General features: G+C 41.7%; 1 protein-coding gene across 5 annotated transcripts in view; it reads right to left on the bottom strand.

The window, feature by feature from the left end:
- Nucleotides 1–839: 839 nt before the first annotated feature.
- The window catches only part of LOC124255049 (inositol hexakisphosphate kinase 1-like), a 50,471-nt gene continuing 34,076 nt past the window's right edge, over nucleotides 840–17,234 (bottom strand). For 4 of the 5 annotated variants that reach the window (XM_046688889.1, XM_046688887.1, XM_046688886.1 and 1 more), the window contains exons 2-6: nucleotides 9,528–9,775; nucleotides 7,114–7,291; nucleotides 3,871–4,064; nucleotides 3,095–3,270; nucleotides 840–1,919 (exon numbers count right to left, since the gene is read on the bottom strand). In XM_046688889.1, coding sequence (XP_046544845.1) covers nucleotides 1,434–1,919; nucleotides 3,095–3,270; nucleotides 3,871–4,064; nucleotides 7,114–7,291; nucleotides 9,528–9,720 — 1,227 coding nt within the window. In that variant the 5' untranslated portion in view covers nucleotides 9,721–9,775 and the 3' untranslated portion in view covers nucleotides 840–1,433. Of the gene's footprint in view, nucleotides 1,920–3,094; nucleotides 3,271–3,870; nucleotides 4,065–7,113; nucleotides 7,292–9,527; nucleotides 9,776–14,668; nucleotides 14,778–17,234 lie in introns of those variants that run through there. The other variant, XM_046688888.1, reaches the window with a different exon arrangement.

The following is a 17,234-nucleotide window of genomic DNA, read 5'->3' as shown; positions in this document are numbered from 1 at the left end:
AACAAAGTCTGACTGGACATACAAGTTTGTGTGTCTCCACCGACGCACGGTTTACTGGACTGCTAAATGTGTGTAGTGCAGTCAGTGATAACGCCACATTTGCAGTCAAATCACAGCTGACAGCTGCTAGGAGTTTATAGGCCATTACAGCTATATGATCAGGCACAGAGCAGTGTGTAAAGGTGTCAAGTAATACCTTGGTTCAATTGTACATTCCGAGACACAGTAATAGATTCCGTGACACCTTCTGTGACACAACAGGGAAGTCACCAATAAAACATGGTACACACTGCACTGTCCACAACTGGTAACGCAAATACTAGAATGAAAGAGTGAGTGACTGAGTTTGGTTTTACGCCACTTTTAGCAGCATAACATCAATATCAGGGTGGGGGACACCAGAAATAAATCACACATTGTACCCATGTGAGGAATTGAACCTGGGTCTTCGGCAAACACTTTAACCACTAGGCTGCCCCACCGTCCCGTACTAGAATGAGGTTTCAGAGGATGACAGAGGATGTCAAACATACCACAGTACTCAGTACAAACACTCTTTTCCTTGACCAGAAATCTGCAGTAAGAAATACTTCAGTTATCCACTTCATGAAGTAGAAGTCAACAATAGTTACCCCATGATTGAAATCGGAATTCCTCATTGATATAAATGAGAACTGAGTTTCAAATGACGGTGATTAGAACTGTCTTCCTTATGCAAGTACTCACTACACCTTTACTCACCAACTTTGTGATGTCCAAAATTGACTGGTACATGGTAAATAACTAAACCCCCAACTTAAAATTCTGACACAAAACATTAATGTATGCAACCATGTCAATGCTGATCAACAAAAGACATTTTATTTTGTCATGTCCAAAATTGACCATTCAAATAATATGTAACTAAAGCCTGAATTAAAAATTTGGATGTTAAAACTGTAAGTGTGTAACCATATGTCAGTGCTGAAAAACATATACTACTCAACAAATGTTAAGAAACACAGTTACTGTTTCACTTTTGAGTAGTATATATACATGATAAACGTCTTTAGTTAAACCAAAATTAGTGACTATGTCCAGAACCAACTGTATACGACTAAAGCCTCAACTTAAAATTTGGAAAATATGCACAAAAGTTGGTATCTAAGTGGAACATGTCTGAAAATGGCTGATCATGCAACACTTATGGAATGTGATTCAACCATGACGGCTGTCTGATGTTCAACACATCGACGACACATTGGAAGGGGAGGGACACCTCTCCTCCTAGGCAGCTGAAATAAGGCAACACGCTTTCATCCCCAGGATGAAGTATTATGACATAGTTCATTATGAACACATAGCACATGTTCCTGACCAGGAAGTATTTGTACAGATCACAGACGTCGACAGAACGTCAATGAGGGGATGGCATGAAACAGGACGTTATAAGGCTAGGACGAGTCTTCATTACCATACTCGTCCTGTATGTCTTTCAAGAACCGAATCAGATTCTTCAGGCCAAACAAATAACCCGAATCGGGGCCTTTGTGCACCACTTCGTCATCCCAGAATCCTTTGCGAGTTGCGTGTGCAAAATCAATCATTTTGATTTCAATGACTGGATGGCTGCTTTCCTGCCAGGTTGGGGAATCACCGTTGGCATTCTCCTCGGAGGAATCCTGTGATATTGTCTCCTCGTCCTCCTCTCCTCCATACATGATGAGGAGAGAGCTGGAGTAGAACCGGAATGTCTGCTGTTTCAGCAGCTGCGAGTACAGTTTTTCTAGCCGCTGGACGATGGGCTCGATGACACAGGTTCGCAATGTGTGTCCATTATGAAGGAACTGATATAATGTGTCCTTGAAGGTGTCATCCATCAGTGTGCGACCGAAGAACTTGTCCCGGGTAACATAGATGCCTGTCGTCTGCTGGTACACCTGCAGATACAAGGTTAATGGACTAAACACAGCGTTTCCAGGGAGTTTTACATCATGGTGATCAAGAGTTAGCGAGTTAGTGAGTTTAGTTTTACGCAGCACTCAGCTATATGGCGGTGGCCTGGACCAGACAATCCAGTGATCAACGGCATGAGCATCTATCTACACAATTAGGTAGGGACCAAGAAACTACCACCCGTTACTAAACAGGAACTAAATGAATTGAATCTGGGGCTTTGGTAACAAGGTTTTAATCACTAGGTAACCAATATCTTATCAGACATTCTAAAAAATAGACTTGGGTTTACAGCCCCTTTGAGTGAGTGAGTAAGAATGGTTTTATGCCATTTTTAACAATATTCCAGCAATATCACAGTGGGGATTCCTTAAATGGGCTTCACACATTCACACATTGCATTAACATTGGGAATAAGCAAATGCTTTAACCACAAGGCTAACGCACACCCCAATCCCTCCCTTAACAGTATTCCAGTTATGTAAGGTGTCACCTAGATACGGGGGAAAGCCTGAAGTGATGCAGGTTTCAGATGTTCCCCACTTTGGTGAAACATAATTGAATCTGTCGGGGATCAAACCGATGATCATGGGTTTTGTCATGCCCAAGGGACATAACTCTGCACAGTGAATTGCAGCACCTAAGGCAACTGGGCCACCGAACAAAGCATGATGACAGTAAACTAAAAACAACAATTATTGATAGGATACTAAAATTTGAAACGTACAAAAGGTTGCATTTTTAATTAGCCCAGAAGGGACCATTCATAAGTAATGGCTGTGTGTGTGTGTGTGTGTGTGTGTGTGTGTGTGTGTGTGTGTGTGTGTGTGTGTGTGTGTGTGTGTGTGTGTGTGTGTGTGTGTGTGTGTGTGTGTGTGTGTGCGTGCATGTGTGTGAAAGAGGAAAGAGGAGGAGGAGAGAGAGAGAGAGGGAATTATGATGATTTTGTACATGTCATGCAAGGGGGTGTAACCTTACTTTGTACATAAATTTAAGGGCGGTTCATTCACATTGTACATGCTTCTCAAAAAAAATCATTATCACCCCCCTAACCATAAATTTTGAACGGTCCCTAAAGCTAAAATTCCTATACTAGCTTCAATGCAACACTGGCTATACTATGCTACAGCACAAGGGTACAAGAGTTATTTCCCCTGACCTGCATTCCACACATTCGTAGTCCAAGTGACACGGATGTGGTTGCTGCACATTTCTTGACCTGAGTTTCCCTCTTTTCTGCCGTGGCATCGTCCCCATGCTGTCGAGGACCCATCTTCAGATCCAAGATACAAGGGTGCTTGAAATGTGCTGCTACATTTTCCAAGAGGATAAATTCTTACAAAGTTAAGAAAAATTATCTTTGAAAATTTGAAGAAAAAACAAACACTTTGAAAATTATGACCTGTTTGATAGCTAATCGTATAAATGGTCTGAAATAATAGTTTGCTTGTAATTCAGAATAAGATGCAATATGTTCAGATCAAATAAATGATGAAGAGAAAGTTTAATCACAGTTGTTAACCTTGATCGGGTATACCCCTGTACGCCAGTTACCAGGATCAGGAGACGCCATCAACAAACAAGGTATGATGACTTGCTGTCGATATACTATCCACCTCAGTGTCTGAAATAACTGCCTGTCTACTAGTCTGGTGCTTGAAGAAGTTTCCATGACGTAAATATTCCAAAATGTTCCTAGCTCAACTAGCTACTGAGATATTCACTGTCACACCTCTTCGTTGATGAAATATATGGAAATAACTGTCTGTTTCTGTAGATTAATACATTCATGGCTAATCAAAAATTAAATGATTATCAATAATGAATCACGACTGCGAGATCCGAGTTTCCCCAACAGATATATAGAACTTGTAATTACTCTGTTCATAATGGTTCATGTTTTTGCCTCAGTATCAATACTGCCATGAAGGATACTGGACTGGTCCGGGCCATGTCGGTCCTGCCTCATACGAGCCACCTGCTCCTTGTGGCACTTCAGGCTCCAGGGATTCAGAGATGCTTTATTGTTGCGGGCCTTGCTGCCACTGCCGACGTCAGGTGTGACATAGGTCTTGTCCGTCTTGGTGCTCACTTCTATACTCCCACTTCGCAGCAGTTTCATACTACTCCTGCAACAGTTGATCAACACATGATCATTACATGGGACAGAGCTGAGAAATGTCTAAACAGTTGGGCTTGACACTGTTGAACAGTAATCCAGTGCTATAATGTATGTGGGAGGAAAAAGGAGATGCAGGTCTTAAAAGCTTATTTTTTAGGTCAAACCCCAGAATCAAACTTCTATCAGATACTGGCAAGGGACACAACTCTGCACAACTGAAGCACTTTCAACACCTAATGCCCTGACAAGAAAATTGACTCTTCCTCACCCAGACTAAAACTCTGGTTGGGTTTTCACTTACTCAACCTCTGATAAAGTTAGAGAACTCTTCGGATGCAATATTACCATAAAAATATTACTAAATCCAAATAGAAGATTCATGTAAATTAACTAGTCAAGTTTGTTACGAAATAATTCGGGTAATCCAATTAAAATACTAAATGGTTGTGGCCAGTAAAGTAAACGTTCATGGACCACACAAACCAGGCATATTGTGAGTCGCGATCCCCACCATCAGGCTAGATGACAAGCCAGGTCACAGGTCTGCCATCCAATACACATTCAGCTGTGAGTGTGACCAACCAATCCTTAGTCACCTATAACAAGCAGCGGGTACAAAGAAAGTGCCCCACATGTAACAGGGCGATGTTCTGTTTATTTCTTAAACCCTTGGCAATATTCCAGCAATATAGAGCCGACTGTAAATTATCAAGCCTGGGCCAGACAAACCAGTGATTGATACTAAGCAACAATTCACGTTGTTGGGGTGCGCTGACAAGCAGGGCACAAGGTCTGAAAAGCCAAATCCTGTGAGTTTTCTTCTTACGACCAGCATGGTTTGGAGGGAACAATTTCAAACACAGAATCCCTGCTGGGGAAATGTTGATGTTGAGATCAGCGATCAGAGGCAAAACGTGATAACAAGTCGAGATTCTCCTCACAAACATGAGCATGTGATCACACACCATGACTGTCATTACTCCTTTAACAATGACATGATTAGATGATAGTCATCACGCTATGAAACAGACTCCAGAGTCATACAAGAGACACTTCAGCAGACCTTAGTTTCAGACACTGTTGAATGAAAAAGAAACCTCAGTGTTACATATATAGTAGAATGGTATCTCAGTGGGCTAGCACTATAAAACCAGCTTCAGTCTGGGCTAGTACAAGCAGCCGCACATACACATACACACGCATGCCCGTCGTCATATGATCGAAATATTCTCAAGCACGACGTTAAACCAAATTTCACCTCACCTCACCTCACATATATAGTATCTTAGCATGGACGTTTTCTTTTTCTCATTTGGTTCTACAATTTGTGGGGCCATCAGTGGCCCTGTTGTCTAAATTGCCACTGGTCAATGTGCAGTGCATTGTGAGTTTGAATCTAGTTGACCCAATTCTGTTCCTAGGTTTGTCAGCACCATAGTAGTCTGTCTCCCAGTCCCTGAACCACATTATTTTCCCTACAGCCTAGCCCTCCCCACAATGTAGTCTTTCTCACAGTCCCTGAACCACATTATTTTCCCTCCAGCCCAGCCATCCATGCAGTGTAGTCTGTCTCACAGTCCCTGAACCACATTATTTTCCCTCCAGCCTAGCCCTCCCTGCAATGTAGTCTGTCTCACAGTCCCTGAACCATATTATTTTCCCTCCAGCCTTGCCCTACCTGCAATGTAGTCTGTCTCCCAGTCCCTGAACCATATTATTTTCCCTCCAGCCTAGCCCTCCCTGCAATGTAGTCTGTCTCCCAGTCCCTGAACCATATTATTTTCCCTCCAGCCTTGCCCTACCTGCAATGTAGTCTGTCTCCCAGTCCCTGAACCATATTATTTTCCCTCCAGCCTAGCCCTCCCTGCAATGTAGTCTGTCTCCCAGTCCCTGAACCATATTATTTTCCCTCCAGCCTAGCCCTCCCTGCAATGTAGTCTGTCTCACAGTCCCTGAACCATATTATTTTCCCTCCAGCCTTGCCCTACCTGCAATGTAGTCTGTCTCACAGTCCCTGAACCATATTATTTTCCCTCCAGCCTAGCCCTCCCTGCAATGTAGTCTGTCTCCCAGTCCCTGAACCATATTATTTTCCCTCCAGCCTTGCCCTACCTGCAATGTAGTCTGTCTAAAATCCCTGAACCATATTATTTTCCCTCCAGCCTAGCCCTCCCTGCAATGTAGTCTGTCTCACAGTCCCTGAACCATATTATTTTCCCTACAGCCTTGCCCTACCTGCAATGTAGTCTGTCTCCCAGTCCCTGAACCATATTATTTTCCCTCCAGCCTTGCCCTACCTGCAATGTAGTCTGTCTCACAGTCCCTGAACCATATTATTTTCCCTCCAGCCTAGCCCTCCCTGCAATGTAGTCTGTCTCCCAGTCCCTGAACCATATTATTTTCCCTCCAGCCTAGCCCTCCCTGCAATGTAGTCTGTCTCACAGTCCCTGAACCATATTATTTTCCCTCCAGCCTACCCATCCCTGCAATGCTAAAGTTCTAAATGAAGCAAGTCCAGATTTCCCCAGGTTCAGGAATCTCTGGTCTCCCTGGGGCTCCTTTTCAATAAATGGATTTATTTGTTACAATCAAAACTATATATTCAGAGATTAAGCATTAGTCTAGCACCATAGCTGTGTTCATCAAAGTAGTACGCATCTTAAACCTTCATTATTCCGGGATTTACTTCAACATCAAGATGGATTTACTGCAAAAAGTTTCAAGATTGCAACTCACCCACTCTATATTCAACTTTCAATGTTACGAGAGGAAGTGAGTGAGTTAGTTTGGTTGGCGGATGTTTTTGAACAGTATTGCAGATACATCACTGCATGTTCGGCTGATGTTGAAGAAAAGCCTGAAGTGATGTAGTCTTACATGTTTACCACATTAATCACAAACAGACAGAAAAATCAGGAACCTGCAATTGAACCCACCATCACCTATTCCTGACAGGCCAAAGGGACATAACTCTGCATAGCAAATTGCATTGTCTCAGACAAACTGTGCCGACCTGTATGATAGAACCTGATAACAGATGAAAGGAGATAACTCACTTAGTTTGTTCCAGTCGGTTGGAGAGGGGTATTGACACAGCGGCTCCCGAAGACTCCGAGTCACTCTCACTGGATGTTGGAGAACATGAGTTGCGGTGATTTTGGTTCTTCTGTATTGGGTAACCAATCAGCTTGATGTATCCGTCACTGTCCTCATGGAGCTTCACCTCAATCATACCTGCAACAATCACACAGTTAGGTCCCGGTCGTCAAGGACAACGTTTAGGCCAGATAGATATATGCTTGCTTTTTGGAGGAATAGGTGGGTATATGGGTGGCACCCCACCACCACCCCTTTGTGCTGGAAATTTGTTAAATGACCATTGAAACTCGGGTGAAAAGGAAGTGTGCACCCCTCCTTTTCTCAATAGTGTGCATCCCTGCGCCCCCCTTTCTCAAAAAGCTGTATCCGCCCCTGGGTGGTGCCTGAGTGGATTGGTGGAGATATGGGTGGATGGTGACAGGGAGGATGGGTGGTTTGAGTGAGTGAGTGAATATGGTTTTACTTCACTTTTAGCAATATTCCAGCAATACACAGGTGGGGGAGACCAGAAATGAGCTTCACACATTGTACCCATGTGGGGAATCGAGCCTGGGTCTTCGGCGTGACAAGCGAACACTAAACCACTAGGCTACCCCACCGCCCCGAAGTTTGGTTTGAATGTCGCTATCAAGGTTACAGAACTTATATGTATGTGTAAGTGTGATTGCTGTAACAGTCGTGTTAGAGTGTTAGCCCAATGAAATACCATGGCACAGTATAACAAGTGGTATGCTAACCAGCCCTTGTTTTCTCATCTTGTGTGAGGATAACAAGAAGTACCATCTTTTAACATCTTTGACTAGGAGATGGCCGACAACTGACCTTCGGGACTAGCACCTGCTGACTGGACGATGGAGACATGGGGAGAGCCTGAGATAGGATGTAGACATTGATCACTGTGGGGACAGACAGTCTGGTATTCTCCTCATTGGTCACACACTCTATCCCCTTGAGCACTGGGACAGTCCAAAAGATGGGTAGTGACTGAACATGCTGAAGGAGGGTGGAATGTGGATGTTGATGGATTAATGCATGAAGGGTGGATGGAAGATGGTGACTTAAGTGTGGATGGAAGATGGTGACTTAAGTGTGGATGGAAGATGGTGACTTAAGTGTGGATGGATGATGGTGACTTAAGTGTGGATGGAAGATGGTGACTTAAGTGTGGATGGAAGATGGTGACTTAAGTGTGGATGGAAGATGGTGACTTAAGTGTGGATGGATGATGGTGACTTAAGTGTGGATGGAAGATGGTGACTTAAGTGTGGATGGAAGATGGTGACTTAAGTGTGGATGGATGATGGTGACTTAAGTGTGGATGGATGGGAGATGGAATGTGAACGGACAATTCATTCTCAAAATACACCTGGAATCTGCTCTGCAATGCAATCCCTGCAGATATTACCACTATTGATTACAGAACCGCAAACCAACAGCATTCCTAACAATGATATTAATCACATTAATAGCACCATTAATGATATCCAATAAGCACTATTCATAGGGAGTGGCCGTCTTCATGAAGAAGGTAATTAACTACAAAGCAACACCCAAGGTTTTCTGGGCAACTTGCCCATGTCTTCTGAACATGTGCTTGAAACAGTATATCAGTCTGACTCCCTAATGTGTCTTCCAGCAGTGAGACACAGCTGCACCAGGAACTAGTGACTGGTTGTAATTGCTGTCAATATGTGAACAATCTATTACTTTTCTGATGTAGCGTCTTTCACCAATACATGTAAATAGTTTCCTTTTCTGACATCTGACATGTCTGAGCACCAGGATGTCACTTACAAAATAACTGACTTGTGTCAATAAAACCATATGATATGATTTACAAGTAAAAAGAAACACCAAAGTTTTGCTCCGGATAGTACGTACCATAGCTTGCAAGGGGTTACGTGTGTAAAAATAAGGTCCCTCACTCTTTTGTACCCCATACTTGGTTCTCCACCAATCATTTCAAACACCAGGATATCGGGATTGAGCGGCTTTCAAAATCTTTTTAACATGATTATCGCAGAAGGAATTTACTTTATACAGTATAAATATTATTGGCTAAATGGGTACTTGAGTGAGTGATTAGGGTTCAACGGTGCCAATGGTATTCCATTTATAATATGGCATGTCAACACAACGTAGGGGGACGTACATCCCAGATGTTAACCATTTTTGTGAAACTCATAAGCATGAGCATGGTGCACACAAACCTAGAAACCGGGAGTTGAACCCATGATTGTAGGTTTCTGGTGAACACAAGGGACACAACTCTCGAGAGCAAATTACGTCACCTTGAACACAGGGCCACCTGAGCCTCCACATGACAACCCTCTGCCTATCATACTTCCACCTGCTGTAGTTCCCCTCTCACCTCTATACTGGGGTGTAAACTCCTTCAGTTCCTCGGGTAGTGTTTCATAGAACAGTTGTTCCCGTGGAATCAGGGGCTTGCATAGTGTGTCCTCATTGTAGCGTAGCATGGAGTGATGGCCGCCGACCTGATGGTCAAACGGCTCTAGCTGTACCGGCCTCATCGTGTTGCTCTCCATCAAGTGTTCTGGCATACTGGCCCGCACACAGCCACATTAACACAAGTGCTGGCAGCTCTCCGCACTATACCTGAAACAAACAGCCACATCATTAAACCTTGGCATGCTTAAAGTCTCCTCTCGTTAACAAGGTCATCGAACCTTTCGTGTCAGTGTCCAAATCAAGCCTGCATAAGAAGGAATCCCTGTTGGAGGTCCCAAGATTCCAATCCAATTGCAGCAGGTCTAAAAAACACTATTTGAATGGCGCATGTCAAAAGAACATTTCATCAGATTGGAAGATATCAACACACGTAGCCCATGAATATGGTGCTGACTGGCCACAGATCACAATCAAGGTGAATCTGTGACTAGAATCAACATGAAGCTGATCTTGGTCAGGGAGACATGCCAATCAGACCAGTATCGCACCCTTGGGCTCTTGAAGCTCTGGGAACAAGGAATACAAATTACAAAAGTTATCACCTAATCATGCTTATAGACACTGGAATGTTTGGGATCAATGTCTCCTTACATTTCAAGAGGTCATACAGAGCGTGACCTGCTATCAGGTCCTACCAGGTCTTCCGGCAGAGATGAACCGTATCAGAACACACTACCATCTGTCAACCATTTTCAGTAACACATTAGACTACATGCCAACAATGGCCATGTTTCATCTGCTACAGCAACTTCAGAAGAAACAGTCCTCATCCTACCCTTCTTTTGACTGGTAACCATGGCAACAGGTGCATGTCCTGTCCACACTACGTGGTAGATGCTCAAAGTCAGCATTCCTTATTTCAAACATGAACATCATGCAAAGAAACTTCATTGAAATTGGTGTTTGTCTATTATTTTATTTTTGTGTGACAAAAAGAGGACAAAATTATTTGGGAAAAAAGGAAACTTTAGATGAAATTCTATTGTCGGAATATGAAATTTCATGCAACAGAATTGTAATGATTATAGGCCGATAATATGTGATTAACACACAGTAAGTACTTTTACAGTTACCATGACAACCATCAATATGAAATATGATAGTTAAAAATATGATGCCCATGTTTATAGTGAATGTTAATTTACATATTCAGTTGCAGATGCAGGAATTTGCTAGCTGATATAAAAGAGGGATGACATGAGCCTGATACTGCAGAGTATTCCTGTTAAATTCCTCTGATATTGGAGGACATATAACAGTGTATGAAATAAGCCAAAAACCCAGCCAGACATCTGGGATGGTAATTTCAAAAACTTACCAGCCCAGAAGAGATTTAACCAGTCCTTCTTAAATACCAAATAGACAGTGCCAGTGGACACGTTATTTGAATAATTTTTTTCACCCGTCCATCAGGCTGGCTAGCTGTAAAATTAGACCGTCGAAATCCGGTAGAAATCTAGCCCATCTCAGGCTGTCGGATGGGCCTTATTTCATACACTGCATATAAAGATAATGCACCTCTCAGACATTCAATACATTGGGGAAACCCACAAGCACAAAAATGATGCTAGAAAACCTAGAAACATAGTCATGGCAAACCACTTTTTGAACCCAAAATCATAGGTTCCTGGAATGTCCAAGGGAAGTAACTCTTCGTAGCAAGCTGTCTTATTGTGGCATGAAGAAAGTGAGTTGGAATTACTTTCCTGCCCTTTCATTGCTGAATAATGTGAATGAATGAAGGATAGAAGCCATCATATTGGCATCACCGAGGCATACTGACTACACCACAATAGGCATGATTAGGTTGATGGGCTCACTCCAGTAGGATCAAACAGGTGTGTTTTCCCACTGATAACACTGCACAAGACTACAGCTTTCTAAGCAGATTTCATTGATTGTAGTTGGTTGAGTAAGTGAGTTTAGTTTTATGCCGCACTCAACAATATCACAGCTATATGGCGGCGTTCTATAAATAATCGAGTCTGGACCAGACAATCCAGTGATCAACAGCATGAGAATCGACCTGCGCAACTGGGAACCGATGACATGTGTCAACCAAGCCCGCGAGCCTGACCACCCGATCCCATTAGTCGCCTCTTACGACAAGCATGGGTTATTGAAGGTCCATTCTAGCCCGGACCTTCACGGGCATGACTGCAGTTGGTGAAATATTCCACACACAAACTACTAAATGTCACTTATTCAAGTTTATCATGTTTATACCATGTATACAAGGTTGATGCACATTGAAAACTTTAATGACTGTCATTTCACATAATATTCATGTTTACATCTGTTAGCTCCAGGCAACCAATCTTCACCATTTACTAATGTAACTTTCCAGTAAAGTATGTGGTCCAGCCATTCTCTTCCCACAGAGGTGACTTGTCATATCTTCCTACGAACCTCTGTTCTAATACGGCCATATTTCCCGGTTCTCGTAAAATCCCCTAGCGGCAAAAGATCGCAACACGAATGATCTCCCTTCTTTCTATCCCATCAGAACACGTGTTACATCGACTTAGATTCAACTTGACTAACACAAGCAAATGTGGGGCCACAAATATCCCCCATCTGCCGGGGACTTGTGTTGATGTTACACACAAGACGTTTAATGGCTAGCTTGTCCGTTGTCAACGAGGGCGATGGAGACGCCACTGATCTGCCATAACATGACTGAGTTCTGTCTAGAAGAAACGTTTGCGCATCGCGCAGGGGAAGAGGTTTAGTTTTCTCGAAGCATACGGAAATTACCGAGGCCTTGCGAATGATCACTTTTGAAACAACGTCGCTGATTGCACAACTAAATCTGATTGCCTCCAATCACCAGTCTTGAACGCTTCACACCATGAAAGGGCCGTATTAGAACAGAGGTTACGTAGGAAGATATGACAGGAGTAACCTCTGTGGGAAGAGAATGGTGGTCCAGCCAGTTTTACTGCAGTACAGTAAGTTGTTTCACCTGCAGACTCCACTAAGTGCAGCTGAGGAAAACCCCACAAAATCACATCCTGATACAAAATCAAAGATGGCTCCCAGGCAGCGATATTGAAATTTCAAATAGGGTGCTTTGAAAGAGCTTACACTCCTTCGCATACTAATCAAGTTTATGGTCTCCAACATCTACACATATATTTTAGAGGCTTGTGCAGTCATAGTTGTTAAGCCTGCACACTCCACTTAGTGCAACAGATAAAAAAAAATCACATCCTGATACAAAATTAAAGATGGCCACCAGGCTGCACATATTGAAATTTCAATTAAGATGCCTTAAACATTACTTATCAAGTTTATAGTACCAGGAACCTACAAATATTTCACAGGTATTTCAGAGGAAAAGTCGCAAAATATACATAATTTCTGGAACATGGTCTTTTAGGTCGGTTGAGCTAAAACTGTCCGAGCTATAAATATCTGAAGTAGGACAGAGGGGGACATGATATTGACAGGTAGACAAACAGCAGACATCCAAGCTTGTCACATACGCTGACATCTATATATCAACAGCTGGCCTCATATCAGGACAATACCTATTATTGTAGACCAGGAACAACTCTGACAACTCAATAACAAACACCAGAAACACGATAACAATTTTTTTTGTTTTTTTCATGTGCAAGATAATTGTTATCATGTTTGGCCTTGTATGCTTAATCATGCTGATGGCTTGTGCCACACTGATCATGTTGATGATGTCGTGACATGGCAGGGAAAAACTGTCTGGTGGTGTACAGTAACATAAGAAGACAGCCAGTATCCTCGCCATTAGGTTTTTTGTACAGGCCACAAGACAAGATCTGAAAATACATATTCTGTAAATGCCTCCATCAGTACCCAACAGCCAATACCAGTGTATGAAATAAGCCAAAAAACCCAGCCAGACATCAGGGCTGGTAACTTCAAAATGTTATTATCCAAAATGGATTTAACCAGACCAGTCCAAATCCAAAGAAATTACTCAGATGTATGGAACATGTTTTCTAAAACAATTTACCAGACCATCGGCTGGCTAGCTGTAAATGCAGACCGTCTGTCAGAAATCTAGCCCGTCTTGGGCGATCACGCTTTATTTCATACACGTTCATACACTGCCAATACCTTAAAAATTTTCAGCACTAGATCACGATGATGGAAAAATAAAGATTATTACATAATTATCGTTATTTTTTTTATATCAGTCATTAATGTTTCTGCAACTATTGCCACAAAACTGTGTACCAAGATTTAATGACTCTTCAGCATGTTAACAACATAATTGATCTCACCATGCCATTTTCAACAAATTGGCACTAAACCCCAGATATTGAAGTGTTACACAGTTGGGTGTTTCTTCAATACAAAATCTGAAGGGAGAAGTTCACCTTGAAGATGATATGCTGCACAGGAGTTGTGGCCCCTTAAACTCCAGGATGCCATATCATGCAATGAGAACCGACACTTTTACAAAACAAGGCCTAAAACAGTGTGCGAAATTTATGCTGGTCCTGTGGTCCCTGGCTAGTAAAAATTCATCAGGACCACTAAATGATAAATTTGCAGTGGTCCGGGTTGCAAGTGAATTTTGTATTGATAGTTAAGTAAATCTACGAATGTTATTTTGGACCAATGAAGTACAGACAGGACCACTAATTATTGTCCACTAACTGGTCGTGTGGTCAAGTGGGAATTTTGAAAGGTTTCTTTCCCTGCTAAAATAGTGTAATATGGACAGATACTAAAACTTATTTACCTCCATATGTTCAGAGGCCAATATTGGTCCCAAGACAGCAGTAAATGTCATTTAAAGTTCACAAAGGGAATTTGAAATTTCCCATTTCATGAACTAACTAATAACTAGTTTTACAGCTGTATTTACGTAACAGGGGCAATAGTTTCCAATACTTACATTCATATTACGGCACTGAATGCTTTTTCATAAAACAAACATAAAATACCTTTAAACTTAGAATAGTAAGAAATATTTCTAAATCCCAATTTCTAATATATAACTTCTACCTTCTCCAAAACGTTTCTACCAAGGCAATACTAAATAAATACCTGTGTGTATGAGGTGGTCCATCTGCTGAATAGTTGCGAGATATATTTCAGAGACAGAAAACACCTCCCATTGAGAGAAGGTGTGAGCCCACCGTGAGACAGGAAGCAAATTCACGAAACTGCCACAGCCTCACTCTTACTACAAATGTGCATATAAGGCCACAAAACAGCATATTTCATCTTCCCAATATACATCTAACGCTATCTAACTGTGTGTTGTTCATTAGTTTTCATCATGTTGATACATGCATGTATAAAACTATGATTTAATTTGTTGTGGATACGACGACACGAGCAGCAGCTCTTATCATTATCGCAAACTGGCTTCAGATCAAGATAAACTCTGTACTCAATACACAGGTGGTTATCTGAACGATCAGTGTGTTGGGTTTACCATGCTGGTGAAAACCCACAAGCACAGCTGCTAAACCATTACCATTATTCAGGGATGTAAAAAGGAATCATATCTACTACCAGTGGATTCTGTGGCTGGAAAATGTACTCCCATAAATAATCCTCCCTCTTACAATGATGAAATAATATACTTAACATTTACATACTTCACTGCAAAATCAGTAATGGTTTGGCGAGGGCTGGATACAAACACATGTCAACTCTGAACTTGAAAATAACTTGAAAACACCATCCCATATATTTTAAATGACTTAAACAGATGTGTCTGATCTTCCTTCAGTTCCTGCAATGATGAGTATAGGTACTTACTATTGGTTCTAGCAAACCTACATTTCCCCCATGTTCCCATCAGCTTGATTAGTGTGTGTGTGAGACAGGGGCACTGTGCTTGTTGATTCTTCCCAAACACTGTGTTCACTGATGATGTTGGTGAAGATTCACAGATGACACACAGATGACACACAGATGGAACACAGGTGATACACAGATGACACACAGATGGAACACAGGTGATACACAGATGACACACAGATGGAACACAGGTGATACAGACATGACAATAGTGTTGGGAATTGGTTCAAATCTCACAATTGATGATTGGTTCATAACTACCGATCAATCATCGAAAATAATTGGTTAGCGTCATTTATGAAATTTGTTAATGCACATTAAAATAAGGGAATAAAATGTAGTTCTTCTGGGGTTTTTTGGCAAAATTTCACATCTTTAAAGGATGACTAGTATGTTAGGAACATAAATTTCGTGGAATCTTTATGATAAATTCAATCATGACTTGAACTGAGCTTGTAGTGCTTATGAAATGTAACAGACAAAACCATGTGAAAAATATTGTTAATGAAAACAAGTGTTCCAGAATTGTTTGTGTTGGATTATGAGAAATTATGATCGATTGCTTGGTCGTTTAGTCACTGCGACCAATCTTCGATTATTTCAATTAATCGGACCACCACTACATGATACAGAGAGTATATATACACGTTATACAACGGAACCCTCTTGAAGATTTGAGTTAGAACTGGTCTTCAGCAACATCATTTAATATCTATGTCTTGAATGAGTGAGTGAGTTTAGTTTTACAACACTTTTACTAGTTTTAGCAATATTCCAGCAATATCAAGGCAGGGGACACCAGATATGGACTTCACACATGGTACCCATGTGAGAATCAAACTTGGGTCTTTGGCATGATGAGCAAACACTTTAACTACCATTGTACCAAGCTACCCAACCACCCCCTTATATCTCCTGGGCCCGCCTATTGAAAAACCAACACCAAACGCTGTATCAATTCCCACGGTTTTCACCTTTTTGGCTGATTTGATTTGGATGGTTCGAGTTAGTAGTGTAGCCAATCAGAATACAAGTTACAATCAGCCTCAAAGAGCTAGTAGTGTAACCAATCAGAATGCAAGTTACAATCAGCCTCAAAGAGTTAGTAGTGTAGCCAATCAGAATACAAGTAACAATCAGCCTCAAAGAGCTAGTAGTGTAACCAATCAGAATGCAAGTTACAATCAGCCTCAAAGAGTTAGTAGTGTAGCCAATCAGAATACAAGTTACAATCAGCCTCAAAGAGTTAGTAGTGTAGCCAATCAGAATACAAGTTACAATCAGCCTCAAAGAGCTAGTAGTGTAACCAATCAGAATGCAAGTTACAATCAGCCTCAAAGAGTTAGTACTGTAACCAATCAGAATGCAAGTTACAATCAGCCTCAAAGAGTTAGTAGTGTAGCCAATCAGAATGCAAGTTACAATCAGCCTCAAAGAGTTAGTAGTGTAGCCAATCAGAATGCAAGTTAAAATCAGCCTCAAAGAGTTAGTAGTGTAGCCAATCAGAATGCAAGTTACAATCAGCCTCAATGATGGGTTGGCACTTTCAGCTACTTTTCAGCCTCACTGATCATGATCAAGTTTGCGACAAATTCAACACTGAAAAACTGACTGACGAGCAAAAGAAAGCTCTCAAACTTGGACAGAGCAAGCCAGGTTTGTCGTAAGATTGTACGACCAATGGGATTGTTTACCAGCAGTGTAGGTCGATACTCATGAAGTCAATCACTGGATTGTCTAACCCAAATTTGTTACTTTTAGATAGCCCTCACCATGCTCACAAAACTGGAATATTTCTATG

This window comes from Haliotis rubra, unplaced genomic scaffold (assembly GCF_003918875.1).
Source record: "Haliotis rubra isolate DU_JTF1 unplaced genomic scaffold, ASM391887v1 Scf59, whole genome shotgun sequence".
Taxonomy (NCBI): domain Eukaryota; kingdom Metazoa; phylum Mollusca; class Gastropoda; order Lepetellida; family Haliotidae; genus Haliotis; species Haliotis rubra.
The sequence above is the reverse complement of the archived record's forward strand: the minus strand, read 5'-3'. Positions and strand labels throughout refer to the sequence as shown.